This window comes from Homarus americanus, unplaced genomic scaffold, assembly GCF_018991925.1.
Source record: "Homarus americanus isolate GMGI-L3 unplaced genomic scaffold, GMGI_Hamer_2.0 scaffold30231, whole genome shotgun sequence".
NCBI lineage: Eukaryota > Metazoa > Arthropoda > Malacostraca > Decapoda > Nephropidae > Homarus > Homarus americanus.
Window position 1 is genome coordinate 1,084,020 of NW_024756966.1, and position 19,309 is coordinate 1,103,328.

General features: G+C 46.1%; 2 protein-coding genes across 2 annotated transcripts in view; both read left to right on the forward strand.

Moving 5' to 3' along the window:
• The first annotated feature begins 482 nt into the window (after positions 1 to 482).
• LOC121857344 (vegetative cell wall protein gp1-like) lies at positions 483 to 8,458 on the forward strand. Its single transcript, XM_042353357.1, has 2 exons — positions 483 to 582; positions 7,776 to 8,458. The coding sequence occupies exons 1-2, from the start codon at positions 483 to 485 to the stop codon at positions 8,456 to 8,458; spliced, it is 783 nt and encodes a 260-aa protein (XP_042209291.1).
• A 162-nt stretch (positions 8,459 to 8,620) lies between these two features.
• Positions 8,621 to 19,309, forward strand: part of LOC121857336 — a 54,539-nt gene continuing 43,850 nt past the window's right edge. Inside the window, exon 1 of the mRNA XM_042353345.1 lies at positions 8,621 to 8,687. The gene's annotated coding sequence lies outside the window, so the exon portion shown is untranslated. The remainder of the gene's footprint in view (positions 8,688 to 19,309) is intronic.

Consider the following 19,309-nt stretch of genomic DNA (forward strand, 5'->3'; position numbering starts at 1 on the left):
CTTTAATAATGTCTCTGACCTAACCACCACCACTACCACACCCTCACCACCACCACCACTGTCTCTTACTTATTACCACCACAATCTCCCACTTACCACCACCACCACTAACCTCACCTACCACCACTACCTCACCTACCACCACTACCTCCCCTACCACCACTACCTCCCCTACCACCACAACCTCCCCTACCACCACTACCTCCCCTACCACCACAACCTCCCCACCACCCCACTACCTCTCCCTACCACAAACTCCCCTACCACAACCTCCCCTACCACAACCTCCCCTACCACCACAGCAACCTCCCCTACCACCACTACCCCCTCCCTCCTACCCACCCACCCACCACTACCACTTCTACCCCCACCACCCCCTCACCCACCCCTCCCCCAACCACCACCCCTCATCACCCTCCCCTTACCACCACTACACCCCCCCACCCCCCCTTCCTCCTCAACCCCCCTCACAAACCAGACCTATGAACGCCGACCCGGTACAGACCCAAGCTAAGAAAAGACAACCGTATGACCCTAAAGAAGCCAATAACCGAGTCCCCCCTCTCGTCTCATTTTACCAGGGTGTGACATAGTGTGGGTGTGACATTACGGGTGTGACATAGCGGGTGTGACATAGAGGGTGAACCGAATTAAAGAAAAGGGCCTCACATATAATAAGACCAGCTGCTCTCTATTGGTCTGGAATGGTCTGGAAGGGTCTGGAATGGTGTTAATGGTTATGGAACTTGACTTTTATACCATATTTAATGACCTAACGCTTCAACTTCTAACCCTTTATTTTTTTTTTAATTTAAGGGAAAGTAAAGACCTTTTTTTTCATAGGGGGTTAATTTTTTGGGGGGGTGTGATTTTTTTCCCAAATTTTCATGGGGGGATTAAGGGGTTATTTAGGGGGGAGGGATTTTTGAGGTTTAAGGTTTGTGGAAAGAAAATCCCCCTTTTTTTCCTGTTGGCGAAAGAGAGGAGGGATACGATAAGAGGAGGAGGAGGAGGAGGGTGGATAGGGGTGATGGTGTGTGGATAAAGGGGAGGGGAAGGAAGGGAGTGGAGTAACAAGAAGGAGGGAAGGAGGCTGGATAAGAGTATGTGGGTAAGGGGTAAGAAGAGGAGGAAGGGGCGTGAGTGGAGATTTTTTTTCCCAGTTGTATGTATTTAATAGTTTTTCAGGGTGGAGGGAAGAAGCTCTCCTCTCTTACAGCTATTGAGGAAAGGTGAGAAAATCACTGGACTGAAGCTTTTAATTACAGGATGGTGAGTTTTTTCATAGCATTTGGTAGAGGAGGAAGAGAAAGGAGGAGGAGGAGGAGAAGGAACAGAAGGAGGAACAGAAGGAGGTCTAGGAAAAGGAGAAAGGAAGAGGGGAAGGAAGGAGACAGAGAGAAAAACCAATGTATTTTTGTTAGTGTTAGAAAATGGTTCGTAATAATATGTAGAATTTTATGTATATATATGTATGTATGTATATATATGTATGTACGTATGTATGTATGTATGTGTAATGCATGTATATATGTATGTAGTTGTAAATGTTGAGTAAACTATTAGCGAGGAGAATAAGACACGAGGTACCTTCCCCTGTCTTGTCAAAGGCGTGCACCGCTCGCTCGCTGCTCACCTTCCTAACAAGAAACACATTTTAAAAGTTTCAAAAGGCAGCCAAGCTCGTATGGTCTAAAAGCCTTTTGATGTAAATTTGGCGGAGGACTGCTTAGTGACGGACCCCATTGTGATAATTGAAGCTTTATAACCGGGTTTATATTTTTGTAATATATTGCAGTGTGGTGGTGGTGGAGGTGGTGGTGGAGAATGGTGTTGTTGGAGGTGCTAGGGGTTAAGTACCACGCACACACACACAGTAGTGACCATCAACTGACCAGGTACTGAACATTACTTGAAAGAATGAACGCCATTAGTCTGAGGATGTCGATCATAAAGACTTCCAATAACAAACATCACCCAAATGACCAATTTAGTGGTTCGGGAGTGTCATTTGGACGGCCACGAACTATCTGGTCGATGATTGGTTCCCGCAGACCGGCAGCCTCCCTGCTGAGTGGTCAATTTACATTACGATGGGCAACCTTTGTTTAGAATGAGGGGGCCGTGTTTTTCTTGTGTAGTGGGAGGGGGGGGGGTGGTAGTGGGGGGGTGGAAAATCAGGGGAAAAAGGGGGAGGGAAGTCGGGAGGGGGGAAGGGGGAAGTCGGGAGAGAGAAGGAGGGAAGTCGGGGGGGTGTAGAGAATTCACCTTTTTCTCCAATAATGTTACCACCTCTGACCACACACACACACATGTCAACACTGATGTATTGAGGTGTCTGACGTAGTTACTCAGATGTAGTTGTATACAGGCATAGAACAACAACAACGACAGTAACAACAACAACAACAACAACACAGTAACAACAAAAATAACAACAACAACGACAGTAACAACAAAAATAACAACAACGACAGTAACAACAAAAACAGCAAAAACAAAAAAATCAACAACGGCAGAGCTTCATTAGTACTTACACACTACGTCATTACAACAACAACTCAAACAACAACAACAACAAAATAATAATAACAACAATAATAATATTAACAAAATTTAAGAGCAGCAGAAACAATAACAATACAAAAATAACAATAACAAAAACAACAACAGTAACAAATACAACAACAATAACATTAACAGAGCCTTAGTCAACAGAGTGTGGACATGCAACCTGTGTGCGAGTAGCCCCTCTCCCTCTCCTCTCCTTTCCCTCTCACCTCCCCTATCTCCTCTCTTCTCCTACCCCTCTCGTCTTCTCTCCCCCTACCCTACCTTGCCTCCTCCTACCCCCATTCCCACTCCTACCTCTTTCCCACTCCCTCCACCTCCTCCCCCTCTCCCACCCTCCTCCCACCTCCTACCCTCTCCCACCTCCCACCCCCTCCCCCACCTCCTCTACCCCCTCCCCCCTCACCTCCCCCACCTCCTCTCCTCCCACCTCCTCCCCACTTCCACTTGCCCCCTCCCACGATAACAAGACCTGGCTCATTTTATCTGTGAATCTGAAATGTCTTGCCCCTTGCTACATGGGCGTGAACACTGCCCTAGCACCCATGGGGGCAATGGGAATTATGTGGGGAGAAGGGAGGGGCACAGACCAGGTATGGAGGAGGGAAGGAGGATGGAGGGGAGGGAGGAAGGATTGTGACCAGAGGGGGGAGAAATAGTTACACACACACACACACACACACACACACACCCACACACACACACACACACACACACCAATTTAACTATTAATAATGAATATCTATTATAAACTATTTATTTGATATTTCACCTCACTAACCTCATTTAACCTCTCACAACCTCACTACTACCTCTCATTTAACCCTCACTCACTTAACCCTCCTCACTAATCCCCTCATTCACTAACCCTCCTCACTAACCTCCCTCACTACCTTTCATCTCTCTTCATTTCCCCCTTATCCCATTTCCCCAATACCCTCTCCTTCTCCCTCTCCTCCCACCTCCATCATCCTCTGTCTCCTCCCATCTTACCTCCTTTCCCAACTTCTTCCCCCCTCCCCTGTTGGTGCTCCCAGTATGTTTATTAGTGTTCTTATCATCAGACTACTGTGTCGAAAGTTCTGTGTTGTTCTTTGTTGTGTGTGTGTGTGTGTGTTGTGTGTGTGTGTGTGTGTGTGTGTGTGTGTGTGTGTGTGTGTGTGTGTGTCAATATGGGCGTGTACTGTGTGTCCTGACGCCGAATAATTAATTATCATAATTATGTAATGTGCGTGTCCCTGTCTCAGTAGTGAACACGGCTGTATGTGTGTATGGGGGGTGGGGTGATGTGTAGGGGAGGGAGGGGTGATGTGTGGGGAGGGAGGGTGATGTGGTGGAGGGAGGGGAGGATGGGGGAGGGAGGGGAGGGATGTGAGGGGGAGGGAGGGGAGTGATGTGTGGGGGAGGGAGGGGAGATGGGGGAGGGAGGGGAGGATGTGGGTGGGGGGTGGGAGGGGAGTGGGGGGTGGAGGGGAGGATGTGGGGAGGGGAGGGGAGGATGTGGGGGTGGGAGGGAGTGATGTGGAGGATGGAGGGGAGGATGTGGGGTGGAGGAATGGAGGTATGTGTGTGTTGGAGGTCTTTGTAGGAGGGTGGGGGTGGGGGTGCTGTGTGTGTGTTTGATAACAATTATAAATACAAAGATCATTAAATAATCTCACCTCAGCTCAACTAATCTCAGGTGTTTACAAGGAGGTCGGCCATCTTGTTTGTTTTTTTCTTCTCAATACGTATAGTCAACATGTATAGTGTACAAGTTTAGGGACCCCACAGTCGGCCATATGCACACCTGTCCCCTCTAACTTGTGTGTACCTGTATAATGGACTACAGTACACACACACACACACACACACACTTGGATCCAAAGACATAACATGTATTTATGTACGTGTATTTATGTGACTGTCTTCTGTTTATGGATATGTACTCGCGTCTGGCCTCGTGTACATACGTGTGTGTGTGGGCGTGTGTACATTTGTGTGATGGGAGTAATTAATGATGGTGTAGCAAGGTGAGAATGCTCGTGTTCACTGCTCCGCTCACCACCATTAGCATACACATCACCTGGGGAGAAGCAGTGTTACCAAAGTCTTCCCTACAAGGCTTTACTTACTCACCTGTTCACCTGTTCGTCTCGCTGATTGGAGAAAAAAACCCTCCAATCATTACCTTTATTCTCTTATTCCATCTTTATCATCATCTTTATCCCCCCCTTTTTTATCCTTTTAATTTTGTTATTCCTTTTTTACCATTTTTTTTATGACAGTCGTACTAAAGTCAAGAATAGGGAAGTGTTCGTTGGCAACACTGTAATCTCAAACCACTCTCATATCTCTACTCTACCCTCTATCCCCCCTTCTGGCCGCTTAGATCCAAGTATTTTTTTTTCCTTGAAGATTTAAGGTTAACATAATTTTCATCCAAGCTTCGTCCCTCCTGAGAGCTCTTGAGTTTGATCTGCTGGAGGGAGTTGTTCCTCCTTCAGTAGTCACCTCAACTGAGACAGGCTAGAGGCAGTAACACACGAAGTTCAGCCAGCCAAGCCATCCACGTCAAGTTAACCACATCAAGTTAGCCACGTCAAGTTGGCTACGTCGAGCCAGTTAGCCACCGTTAGCACGTCGAGCCAGTAACCACGTCAAGTTAGCCGTCGTCAGTTAGCCACGTCGCCAGCTACCAGGTAGCACGTCGCCAGTAACGTCAAGTTAGCACGTCAAGTTAGCCGTCCAGCCAGCACGCGTTAGCCACGTCGCAGCAACCACGTCAAGCGCCACGTCAAGCCAGTTAGCCACGTCAGCCAGTTAGCCACGTCGTCAGCTAGCCACGTGTGCCCGTCGTCAGTTAGCACGTCAGTTAGCGCGCGTAGCGTTAGCTACGTCAGCGTTAGCCGCGCAGCTAGGCACGTCAGTTAGCCACGTCAAGTCGTAGTCAGTTAGCGTCAAGCCAGCTAGCTACCTTGTATTGGCTTCTCTGGTTTTGGGAAATATGTGATGCACTGTAAAAAATTTGACGAGTGGGGGCGAGGTTAGTGAGAGGGAGGAGGGGTTATTGAGAGGGAGGAGGGAGAGGGAGTAGGGGTTGGTGAGAGGGAGCAGAGGTTAATGAGGATAGGGTTGGTGAGAGGGAGCAGAGGTTAATGAGGATAGGGGTTGGTGAGAGGGAGTCAGGTTAGGTGAGAGGGAGAGAAGTTGAGTGAGGGCGAGACGTTGGTGTGAAGAAATGGGGATGAGAGAGGGGAGAGGAGAGAGAGAGGAGAGAGAGAGAGAGAGAGAGAGAGTTACCTAGTCTTCAAGAGTATACTTAAAGTGAGTCCATTTTTTGATGGGTAAAGATCAAGTGGTCTTTGTCTTCATAGCCAGAAAGAATACATTAGACTGTGCAGACGTGGACCCTGAGCCCTTTTGGAGGAGGGTAGGGAAGGAGGGAAGGAAGGAGGGAAGAGGGAGGGAAGAAGGAGGGAGGGAGGGTCAGAACCTCTGTTGGGGGATGTGGTACACTACTTGAGGGAGGGAAGTGAAGGAAGGGAGGGAAGGAGGGAGTGAAGGAAAGATAGAGAAAACGAAGGATGGAAGGAAGGAAAGAGGGAAGGGAAAGAGTTTATCAGAACCACGATACACCAGTGAGTGAGTGAGTATAAGTGATTGACTAAGACAGGGAATAGACTAGCTCAGGCTTCATCATTGTAACTTCATTTGCATTTTTCTACATCATTTATACATATTTATCATCCATCTTTATCATCCATATTTATCATCCATATTTATCATCCATCTTTATCATCCATATTTATCATCCATATTTATCATCCATCTTTATCATCCATCTTTATCATCCATCTTTATCATCCATCTTATTATCTTTATCATCCATCTTTTCATCATATTATCATCCATCTTTCATCTATTTATCATCATATTATCTCTCTTTATCATCCATCTTTATCATCATCTTTCATCCATCTTTATCATCCATATTTATCATCCATATTTATCATCCATCTTTATCATCATATTTATCATCCATATTTATCATCCATCTTTATCATCCATCTTTATCATCCATCTTTATCATCCATATTTATCATCCATCTTTATCATCCATCTTTATCATCCATCTTTATCATCCATATTTATCATCATCCATCTTCCTCGTTGCTCATAAATTACTCACCTGTTCTTCAGCGTCTCAGTTTTGTTGTGATGTAGTAATGCTTCTCTGAGTCAATCGCTTTTGTCTTACTCTGAGGGAGAGGGATGGAGTATCTACTTGAGGGAGGTGGACCTTGAGTAGGGTAGAAGCAGAGGGGGAGGGTAGGAGAAGGAGGGTTGGATGGTGGAGGGTAAGGGAGGAGGAGGGTAGGGGGAGAAGGAAGAGGAGGAGGGTAAGGGAGAAGGAGGAGGGTAGCACTAAGGTGTTTTTAATCACCAGGTGTAACAAATTAAGTTGGCTAATCTGCAGGTGATCCATATTTCTCTAATAATATAGATAAAACACATTAAATCTACACAATTTTATAACAAACACCTCAATAAAACACCATGACTCAGGTTTAGACACATTCTTAAAAACAAACAACAAAATAAAACAAAGTATTATGTCTTGGGCACAGGTAGATCTGCCCTGGATGGATGCCCCGTGCCAATGGTCCACCGAGATACCTGGGGTCAGAGGTCAAGGGTGTCACCGACTCTTTATCGTCCTGACTGGCTGACTGGATGGGTGACTGGATGGGTGGATGGATGATTGGGTGACTGGCTGAGTGACTAGATGGATGGATGACTGACTGGCAGTTTGGTTGAGAGGTTGGTTGACCGGATGGATGGATGGAAGGGTGACAGACTCGCTGACAGGTTGGCTGATCTGGGTCGTTGGCTGGAAAGCTGCTCCAATGATCGAGTCGATTAAGGTCGAGTATCTTGGTTTATTGTGACTTTGGTTTATTGTGGTTTATTATGAATGGTTTACTGTGTATTTGGTTTAATCTGGTTATATGGCCTTTTATAATGTGTGTGTGTGTGTGTGTGTGTGTGTGTGTGTGTGTGTGTGTGTGTGTGTACCGCATAGCATTTCATACACACTCACCCAAGAAAGAGAATTGAACTGCCCATGACTTTTTATTTGTGTCTTTGGCTATTGTTGAGACACATAATATTCTCTCTTCAATGGTATTTGACCCCAGATTTGTTACTCTCCTATCACATAGAGCCCCTCACCACCCATCCCCCCTCCCCCCCCCTCCAGACCCTCCAGATCCCACCAGACCCCTCCAGACCCCTCCAGACCCCACCAGACCCCATCAGACACCCTCCAGACCCCACCAGACCCCACCAGACACCCCAGACCCCACCAGACCCCTCCAGACCCCACCAGACACCCTCCAGACCCCACCAGATCCCACCAGACCCCCCAGACCCCAGACCCCACCAGACCCTCCAGACCCCACCAGACACCTCCAGACCCCACCAGATCCCACCAGACACCTCCAGATCCCACAGACCTCCAGACTCCACAAACCCTCACCAGACCCCACCAGACCCCACCAGACCCACCAGACCCTCCAGACCCCACCAGACACCTCCAGACCCCACCAGATCCCAGACCCACCAGACCAGACCCCACGTCCCAGACCTCCAGACCCCACCAGACACCTCCAAACCCCACCAGACCCTCCAGACCCCACCAAACACCCTCCAGACCCCACCAGAACCCTCACCAGACCCTCCAGACTCCACCAAACCTCACCAGACCCCACCAGACCCCACCAGACCCTCCAGACCCCACCAAACACCTCCAGACCCCACCGAACCCCACCAGACCTCCAGACTCCACCAAACCCTCACCAGACCCTCATCCACCCTCATATTTTTGTATCCAAGTATATGTTGACGTATCTAGTGACTAACTCTTTAACTCTTGTTATTTTATTGTCACTTGAATTTTAAGAAAACCCAACATTGTGATATATATTTAACCTAACCTAACCTAACCTAACCTAACTTAACCATGAACATTGACCAAACATTAATGTATTCTTTCCGTTTTCTTTACAGGTGAGTGAGTCGACGAGGTAAAGGGGCCACTCAGTAGGTGTAATCATTGACAGCGGGGCCACTCAGTAAGCATAAGTCTTTTTGTTTACTAGAAGAGTTGCCTCAGAGAATATTTTAGATTCAAAGATAAAATGGATTATGTCCTGTTAATGTGTGTGTGGGGAGACAAGAAGGTGAGGAGGAGAATGGGAGAGAAAGTGACCTGACCTGACCTGACCTAGTACCTTGCGGGTCGGCATTTGAGGTCAAAACTTAGATTTTATTCAAATTTTGTACAATTTTTCAACGAATCTTTCCCTAATTCACGCCAGCAGCGGGTTGTGTCACGTGACGGTGCAGTCCATCAAAATATATGACAGATACAGAACATGACGGCTTGCACCACCTGGCCAAGTCTATGTGTCCGTTTTGCTCCACACCTGGCCATATCAGTGTGTCCGTGTTGCACTACTTGGCCATGTCCGCGTGTGTGTTTTGCACTACCTGGCCATGTGTATGTCAGGTGGTGTGTCAGGTGCTTCAGGTTAATGTGTTAGGTCGCATGAGAACTGATTATCTGGTATTGATGACTCTCTCTCTCTCTCTTCCGTGGCTCCATTGTTCTCTAATTAGACAGGCGTGTTCCTGTCTCCCTTTTTACCTGTCTGTTTATGTCTGTCTACTTGCATTTCCTTGTCTGTTTGTCTGTCTCAATTCACTTCTCCTTGTCACTATTGGACGGAGACTCTCATGCCCTTTCTGTCTCTTATTTTTCTTTTCTGTCTTTTTTTTTAATTCCTCATGGGAGTATTGGTTTCAACTCTCTCTTTGTCTTGTTACTCTTAATCTTCTCTTTCTCTTCCATATCTATCATTCTTCTCTCCTTTTCATCCACCATTCCACAAATTTCTTCCTTGATTTCCCTCTTTTGTTCATTCTTAGTTTCTGAAAATTCTCCCAATCTTCGTCTTCCCCCTTCAAGCAGGTCGACCACACCTCCCTTCCCTCCCCATCAAACAGGTCAACATCTCCCTTTCCCCCACTTCAACCACCTTTGTCACCCCTTCAAGCAGGTGAGAGAGAGAGGGAGGAAGGGAGGGCGAGAGGGAGGGCGAGAGGGAAGGTGATCTGGTGAAGTCATGGCCACACTTCACAATAATATGATAATTAATGCATCCATCTCCACAAGGGGGCAACCCGCTGTCCATTACCCATGTGCATGTCACTACGTCGAGGGGTGAGGGAGGGGAGGGAGGGGAGGGAGGGGAGGGGAGGTGGGGGGGAGGGAGAGGGGAGGGGAGTGAAAGAGGAGGGAGGGTTTATTTTATTGTGGAGGAGAATGTGAAGAAGGAAGGGTAGAGGAGGGGACGGGAGGAGGAGGTTAGGGGAAGGAGAAGAGGGGAAGAGGAGAAAGAGAGAGGGACTAGAGAAAAGATGAGGGGAGGAAGGAGAGGAGGGAGAGAGGGAGAAGAAGAGGAGGTGAGAGAAGCGAGAAGAAGAGATGGTATGTGAACTTTTTAATTCCTTTACTCGTCTACACAAATCTAAGACGAGATATAAATTGAGTTAATTAGCCATTTTCTGTAGTTTTCGAGGCGGAGGTATCAAGGAGTTACTGTCGTGTGGTGATACTTCCCAGAGGAGGAAGTAAACAGTGATGGACAGTGACAGTGACAGAAAGTACAACTCTCTCGAAAGTACCTTGAGATGGTGTTTTGGAAATCTACTCAACACTTAAAGCAGAGTTACAAAGGACAAGTTGACGTTCAAGCAGAAGATTAGTTGCAGTCGAAATCCACCGTTAAGGTTAGTTGAAATTGACGATTTAGCAGTAGGTAATCAGTAGTTGAAATTGACGATTAAGCAGTAGGTGATCAGTAGTTGAAATTGACGATTAAGCAGTTGGTGATCAGTAGTTGAAATTGACGATTAAGCAGTAGGTAATCAGTAGTTGAAATTGACGATTAAGCAGTAGGTAATCAGTAGTTGAAATTGACGATTAAGCAGTAGGTGATCAGTAGTTGAAATTGACGATTAAGCAGTAGGTGATCAGTAGTTGAAATTGACGATTAAGCAGTAGGTAATCAGTAGTTGAAATTGACGATTAAGCAGTAGGTGCCAAACAGTAGAAATTGACCCTCAAGGTGTAGGTGAAAAGTCATAAGAGTTAGCGGTTAGCGATAGGTGGAAAGTTAAAAGCATCAAGCGTGTTGTTGTGTGTTGCTGGCGGAGTGTTAGGTTAGGTTAGGTTAGGTTAGGTTAGGTTAGATAAACAAATATTTCGGTAGTATGACCTTACGATACTAATGTGCCTTTATTTTGAGCACGACAAAGCAAGTCTGTTAGTTTGAGGTTACGACACAGAAACTATCACCTTGTTTGAGCACACGACAAAGCACACCTTAGTTAGTTTGACTTCACGACACAACATAAGTAAGAGTGACTGTATAGGGGTGAAGAAATTTACATATAGTCTACATAAGGTAAATAAACACTAGGATTTATACACCTGTGTTAATTGTATGAATGAATGAATGAATGACTCAGGGAATTAACTCTTCAGGAGTCGAATTACATAAACTCAGCATCTTCCCAGGTTTTGACAACACAGTAAACCAGCAATAAAACCTTGCAAATTAAACCTTGGTAGTGTACTCTCTCTCTCTCTCAGTTTAAAAGCATGAGTTGACATCTTGATACTCCTCCTCCTTTTCCTCTTCCTCCTCTTGTCTACAACTCTTCCCTCCCTCTCATCCCACCCTCTTCCTCTCTCCACACCCCTCCCTCTTATCTCCCTTCCACCTGCCCTCCTCTTGCCTCCTCTAATCCATCCATCCTTTCTCTATTCTTTCATCCCTTCCCCTAACCCCTTCCCACCCTTCGTCACTCCAGAGAGGGGGGCTAGCCAGTAGTAATAGCCCCCTGCTACATATGAATCCGTCCCTGTGTTTGTCCGTCTCGTTATCGTCTCGTTACCGTGTCTCTGTGACGGCGGTAGGCTCAGTCCTCTCCCTCCTTCGGTTTATAACTCTCTGTCAATAGGTGATTTTTGCGAGGCCTCCCTAATAGATGGTCAGGGGTGGGGGGTGGTAGAGAAGGGGTGGGGGGTGTAGAGAAGGTGGAGTGGAGAAGGGGTGGGGGGGGAGTAGAGAAGGGGTGGGGGAAGAAGTGGGAGAGGTTGTGGATGGGAGGGGGGAGGATAGAAGATGTAGGGGAGTGGTAGGAGTGGCCTGAGAGGGAGTAGGGATTGAAGTGGTAGAGGTGTGGGAGGGAGGGAAGGGAGAGAGGGGAGGTTGAAATAGGGAGAAGGGGGGGGGGAGGTACATGGGTAAGTAGGCACCTCAGTCAATAATTTCTTAATGCAAATGAGCAACATAGACCAACCTGATAACCTAACCTAACCTAACCTAACCCCACTCCTCATTCCCTGCAATAATTATGTCCTCGAGGAATATTTATTACTTCATTATTAAAACCTCATGACTGTTATTAATCCATTTATTGTGTATTGATAAATCCATACTGTAATTAACTCAGTGGTAACACATGTATAAGTTGAATTACTATACACCTCTAACTGGCGTAATGGTTTAGGTTAATGATTCAGTTATATACTACTTGTTTTATACCGGGATTACATGGTATATATATTGCTAATTACTCCTAAGTTAAGGTACAGGTGCGAACAGGTAATTACAGGTAACTATTTGGTAGATTTCATTTTATTTCACAAATCTTAGACTAGTTTCTGTTGGGGTACTGTAGGTTGGGGGCGTGGTGTTGGGGCGCTGGGTGTGGTGTTGGGGCGCTGGGTGTGGTGTTGGGGTAGTGTGGGCTGGGTGTGGCTCTTCGTACACCACATATCTCCAACATTTTCTCCTACCTTCCTCCTCATCCTCCTCCTCTCCCTATTCCTCCTCCCCCTCCTTCTCTTATCCTTCTCTCCCCATCCTCCTCCACAATAAAAAAAACCCTCCACCTCTTTCACTCCCTCTCCCTCACCTCCCACCCCACCCCTCCCTCCCCCACCCCTCGACGTAGTGACATGCACATGGGTAATGGACAGCAGGTTGCCCTCTGTGGAATGGATGTCGTATCATATTATTGTGAAGTGTGGCCATGACTTCACCAGATCACCTTCCTCTCCTCCTCTCTCCCTCCCTCTGTTAAAAGGTGATGGGGGTGGGAGGAATGGGTGAGGAGGAGAGATGACCTGTTTAAGAGTAGGGGGTGATCGACCTGCTCAAGGGAGGGATGGAAGGGGTGATCGACCTGCTCAAGGGAGGGATGGAAGGGGTGATCGACCTGCTTAAGGGAGATAAGGGGTGTTCGACCTGCTTAAGGGAGGGATAGAGAGATAATCGACACTACTTGAAGGGGGGAGAGGGAGATAGGAAGAAATTTCCGAAACTAAGAATGAACAGAAAAGGAAAATCAAGGAAGAAATTTGTGGAATGGTGGATGAAAAGGAGAAAGAAGGTAGATATGGAAGAAAGAAGATTAAGAGTAACAAGACAAACAGAGAGAGAGAGAGGTGAAACCAATACCATACACAACTATTGACATGAGGAATTGAAAAAAAAGACAGAAAAGAAAAATAGAGACAGAAAGGGCATGAGAGTCTCCGTCCAATAGTGACAAGGGAGAAGTGAATTGAGACAGACAAACAGACAAGGAAATGCAAGTAGACAGACATAAACAGACAGGTAAAAGGGGAGACGGGAACACGCCTGTCTAATTAGAGGAACAATGGAGCCACGGAAGAGAGAGATTATCATTATCATCATCATTATTCTTAAACTATTTACTAACTAATGATTCTGCTTCTAGCTGTCGTTATGACGTGGTGTTCTCATAATGACCATAATAGTTCATTGTCTTCTTACGGTCACTGTAATATGTGATGTTATTCACTGTACTTAGTCACTGTAAGTCACTGTACGAGCGGCCACACGTGTTATAGGAAGCAGGGAAATGGGAAGGTAATATAGCAGGTGTTTTAGTTAGGAAAGCAGGTGTTTTAATTAGGAAAGCAGGTGTCTTAATTAGAAAAGGAGGTGTTTTAATTAGGAAAGCAGGTGTTTTAATTAGGAAAGCAGGTATTTTAATTAGGAAAGCAGGTGTTTTAAGCAGAAATATATAAAGGTAATGTTAGCAGGTGTTTGTCCTCCCTGTATCGTGTCATAATATCCCAGCGTCCGTGTTCACTCACTATTAATCTCCGTCGTGTGGCCGAGCGTGGCCCTGTCTACCTGGGTGCCAGAGGTGCCAGTAGTGCCAAGGAGTGCCAGAGGTGCTTAGGGGTATCAGAGGTGCCCAGGGGTGCCAGAAGTGTCCAGGGGTGCCAGAAGTGTCCAGGGGTGCCAGTAGTGTCCAGGGGTGCCAGTAGTGTCCAGAGTTGCCAGTAGTGTCCAGATGTGCCAAGGGTGCCAATAGTGACCAGGAGTGCCATTAGTGCCAAGGGTGCTTAGGGGTACCAGAGGTGCCCAGGGGTGCCAGTAGTGCCCAGGGGTGCCAGAAGTGTCCAGAGATGCCAGTAGTGTCCAGGAGTCCCAGGAGTCCTCAGTGGTGCCAGTAGTGCCCTTTTGCTAGTAAGGCCATGGGTGCCAGATATTCCACTAGTGCTTGGGGGCTAGTAGGGCCAAGAGTGCCAAAGGTCCCACGAGTTCTTAATGAGCTAGTAGGGCCAAGAGTGCCAGATATCCCACTAGTGCCTGTGAAGCTAATAGGGCCAGAAGTGCCAATGCTCCCACTACGATTCACGTTATCATATTCTAGGATGAACTACAAATACAAACATAGAATTTACCGATGGACGTCTAGGATGAACAACGAATTTATGAATAGAGTTAAACAGAGGGGAAAATACTCTTGATTTATTGTACTAGGATAAAAAATAAAGTGTACACCGCTCTTTTACTTCTAGGATGCACTACGAACACAAATATAATGATACAATACTAATGACATATTATACGATGAAAAAAATTTAGAGAGAAATTAAACTGCCATTTTTTTAACTTCCAGGATACACTACGACCACATAGGGTAAACCAAAAACCATAATACTGTTGCTATATTGTCCTGGAGAAAAAACTAGTGCTCGATTTGTCTTAAGATTCATTCAGGAAAGTAAATCACGTCTTAAGAACTGTGTAAGGTCATCAGCATCCAACCAGGTCACGATTTTTCTCTAATTAAAGGTAAACCCGAAGTCGACAATCTTTTTTTTTTTACCTGGGATTATGATTCTACCTGAGATGCTCATTAATTAAGGAACCGATGAGGGTTTTTTGGGAGGAAGGGGGCGGTGAGGGGAGAAAAATTTTGGGGGGGGATGGTGGTTTTTAATTTTGAGGTGATTTGATTATTTTCTTATGATTTTTATTTCCTTGGGTTTAATTTTTAGGTGTTTATATAATGGGATTTTATTTTCAAGGGGGATTTTTATTTATTAATTTATTTTTGGGAGTTTAATTCAGATGTGGATGTATTATTTTAGTATTTTTTAAGGGTATGTATTTTAGGGAGTCGTTTTTTTGTTTTAAAGGTTTTTATACTTATTTTAGGGAGGGGAGGGGAGGGGTTTGTGGGGGGGTTAGGTTTTATATCAGTTTTTGGAAATTATTTTATTTTTGTGGGATATAGAAACAAATAGTTATAGAGAGAAGGAGTGGATGGGAGTGAGTGGGAGGAAGGGAGAGGGAAAGATAGAGAGAGGGAAAGTGAGAGGGAGTATGGGTGGGTTAACTACAGAGACGTCCACCCAGGGTTTACCATTACCGTCTCAAGAAGAACCTCCTTCCCTCTCCCTTCCTCCCTCTCTCTCCCTTCCTCTCTCTCCCTTCCTCTACCTCTCCACTACCCCACATCTACGTTCCTCATCTTCCACCCTCCTCCCTCTCCCATCCTTGACCCTCCCTCTGTCTTTCCCTCTCCTCCCCCCACCCTCCCCCCACCCTCTCTCTTAAGACTGGATTCCTATTCTAATCCAGTGCGTGCAGGCGCTTAAAGAAATGAACATTTAATTATATTTGCGCTAGGAGTTAAATATCTGACTCGGCGTTTACTTAAGCTCAGGTTTGGTTTGCTGGAGAAATGAAGCATGTTGTCAAGTAGGTAAGATAGCCTTTCACTCAGTATCTACACAAGGGGATACTGAGCACCTCCCGTGTACACACCGCCAGGCTCAGGCAGGCGGAACTGAGCACCTCGACGCATGTGCACTCTGGAGGAACGAAGGAATAAGGGGTGGTAAGGGGAGGGTGATGTCTTGGGTGATCGTATTTGGGGTGATTGGTGTGGGGGGGTGATTGGTGGAGTATGAGGATTGGTGGAGTGTGTGTGGGGGGGGGGTGTATTTGAGGCCTCGGTGTCGACACAAAAGATGTAATGTGGATTAGTATTGGCGGTAGTGTGTTTAAGGAGGGCACATATGGTGTAGTGTGTATATATACTGACCAGGGAGTTAACTAAAGACACATGTGGTACAGGGAATCGAAAACATACATACATACATACATACATACATACATACATATACTACACAATGGCCAGTCTGGTGTACACTGGGGATACAATGACTCGATGGTACAGTGACTTGGTGATAATGAACATAGACCACATTATCATATAGTGTGACCTCTTACCTCCACTAACCTTCATACCTCTAACCTATCATACCTACCTATACCCTTAACCCTACTGAGAGGTCAAGGTAACGAAGGAAATAGAGATACAATTAACCTGTTTCCGGTATAGGTAGGTGTTCGTAAAAAGCGGGGTTGCCGGTTTAGCGAGGTGAGGAGGGCAGAGTAAGATTATCATAGAGAGGGGGGGAGGGGAGGTCACCTGAGTGTTGCCAAATTAGAGTTGACTGCCTCGTTGTATTATTAGCGATTTCTTTTTTAATTTTTATTTTTTTTTTGAGTTGGTATCATTGTTGACTAAGGTTCTTCACCACTTACTTTTGTCTAGGTTTTTTTTTTAGGTTGATATTTGTTGTGATTTTTTTTTTATTGGGGGATTTTTTTGTGATTTTTTTTTAGGTGGATGTGGATGGTGATTGATTACTATGTGATCTAGTGATAAAATACTTCTTCTTTCGTTCTTTCTTCTTTTTCTTCCATCTTTCTTCGTCTTCTCTTCATCTTCTTATTCTACCTCTTCCTCCTCCTCTTCAAACATCTTCTTCCTCCTCCTCTTAAACATCTTCCTCCTCCTCCTCCTCAATGTAGTCCAGGATGCAGGGGAGGGGGGAGGTTGTGTTGTCCCTCCCCACCTCAATATTTGCATCAGGTGTTCGATTCTTGTAAAGTTTCGCCCTGAACCTCCTCCTCCTCCCCCCCTCCTCCTCCCCCTCCTCCCCCCCTTCCTCCTAAGTTTCCTGTGTTCTTGATGGGAGGTGTCCAGGGTCCCTTAACATATCCTATAGAGTCCTTACAGAGTTAGCCTGATGTCCTCCCGCCTCATGGGATACCATTGGGATGTCGTAACATGTAACCTGGGGACACACACACACACACACACACACACACACACACACACACACACACAGGCGTCACCAGTAAACTTCCCCTTCCTCCCCACCCCCCTCCCCTCTTCCCCTCCTCCTCTCTTCCTTCCCCCTCCTCCTCTACCACAAATCTTGACACAAAACCAAAGAATCAAGTGTGGGAGTGAGTTGACTATACTGCAGTACTCTCTCTCTCTCTCTCTCTCTCTCTCTCTCTCGATGCAACGGGTTTAGCATTTTCATGATATTGACTTGTTGTTCCATCTTACCTGCTCTGTTCCTTGTTGTTCCACCTGTATGTTCCGTTCCTCATCGTTGAACACAGGTCCATATTAATGTTTGTTGTGTCGTCAAACAAACGTCGTCAATACTCGTCTTAAAATACGATCGATTTGGTTAGTGTGTTCCCCGATACCACACACCTGCCATGCTCACTTGTCATGGCGTACCAAAGGTGGAGCAAGTGACATATGCTTGACTCATAAGATACCACCTAGTCCTTCTATAGGTTGGGATAACACTTTCTTCCCTCAGAGTCCAACCATAAGATAGAGTTTTAGAATAGCACTTTCTTCCTACACGAACCGCGACATAGGATTGAAATCAGACCACCAGCCAATCGGAGATCCTTCCCCCCCCCCCCATACCCCCTCTTCCCCCATCCCTCCCCCCCCCCATCTCCTGCTGCCCAAAATGGTCATGGGGGCGACGTAAGGACGACCCTGGGGAATAACACTGTCTTGCTCTCCGCTAAAAGAAAAGAATACATTAGTGAAGGTAAATGTCTGAAGGTTGGGTCTTTTTTTAACCTCCCATTGACCAACTATGCCACACGGCCGATATCAGGACGCCTTTTAGAATAGCATTGTCTTGTCTATTGTCCAAAGCAAGACCCATTTGTACCTCGGCGTAAGGATGAGATCACATGTTAGGATAGCACTGTCTTGTCTATTGTCCAATGCAAGATCCATTTGTATCTCGACATAAGGATGAGATTAAGATGAAATTAGCATACCACTGTCTTGGTTTCTGGTCCCTCTTCAAAAACCACCTCTTTTTACCTCATCATAAGGGTGAAGTCAAGATGATCGTAGGGATAACACTATCTTGCCACGTATTCGAAGAGAAAGAGACATCGGGGACTGACATCTTGACGTACTGGTGATAGCACTCTCTTACACCGACGCTGACGTAAGGGTGAAGTCAGCAGGGGTGGTGGTGGGGGATAGCACTGTATGTAAGACGGTGTGTGGTGATTTATTCTTGCCGGCCATGATAGTGCTAAGCCACAGTGGTCGGGTGTGACTTCGCCATTTCTAATTCAGTCAGACATTAGTCATAGCCAGAGTGGAACGGCTTGGGGGAATGGTAATGAGTGGGATGGGTGGAATGGGTAAGAGTGATGGAATGGGTGAAATGGGTAATTATAGGTAAAATGGGTAAAGAAGATGAGATGGATGGAATGGGTGATGTATACAAGGAATGGGTGAAATGGGTAGGAGAGATGGGAGGGATGGAATGGGTAAAATGGTGATGGAATGGATAAAGTAAATGGAATGGGATGGATGATTATAAATGGGATAAGTGGAATAGGTGAGAGAATATGGGGTATGATAAGAGGATGGAAATGTGGAAGGGATGGATGGTTGGATGATGAAAGGGTGGAATGGATGAAGGAAGAGTTGGATGAAGGATTGAAGGGACTTGAAGTGGGTGAGATGGGTGTGACTGATGGTAAGGTCGTGTGGATGAGATAGTTGGATGAACTTGGATAGATTAAACGTGTGGATGAGGATGGATGAAGGAACGGATGGATGAATTTTTGTAGGAGTTGATTAAATGGTTGAGGATGGATGAAATGAGGAATGGATGACCTCTAGCCTGAAGGAGTGGATGAACACGTTGTAGGATGGATGAGTGGATGACACGCTTGGATTGACGGAGGATTGATGGTCAGTTAGTGGCCCGTGCATAAATTGAATATTGGCTGATCACTGCAACTAAGGGCTCATCACCTGAACTAAGGCCTGGTCGAATGCTGTTCACTGGAGCTAAGGGCTGATCGGGGGCTGGTCGAGGGCTGGTTGGGGGCTGATGACCTGTGTCGACCAGCCAGATAATCGTCAGACAGTTGAGCGGTGTGTGTGAATATCATTATCCTTCAACGCTTAAGTGTTTGCCTTCCCCCTTGTT

Coding starts and splice junctions, on each gene's coding strand:
- LOC121857344 (XM_042353357.1), top strand. CDS start 483: ATGAACGCCGACCCGGTACAGACCCAAGCTAAGAAAAGACAACCGTAT. Junction 583..7,775: donor TCTCGTCTCATTTTACCAGG/GTGTGACATAGT, acceptor CCTATCACATAG/AGCCCCTCACCACCCATCCC.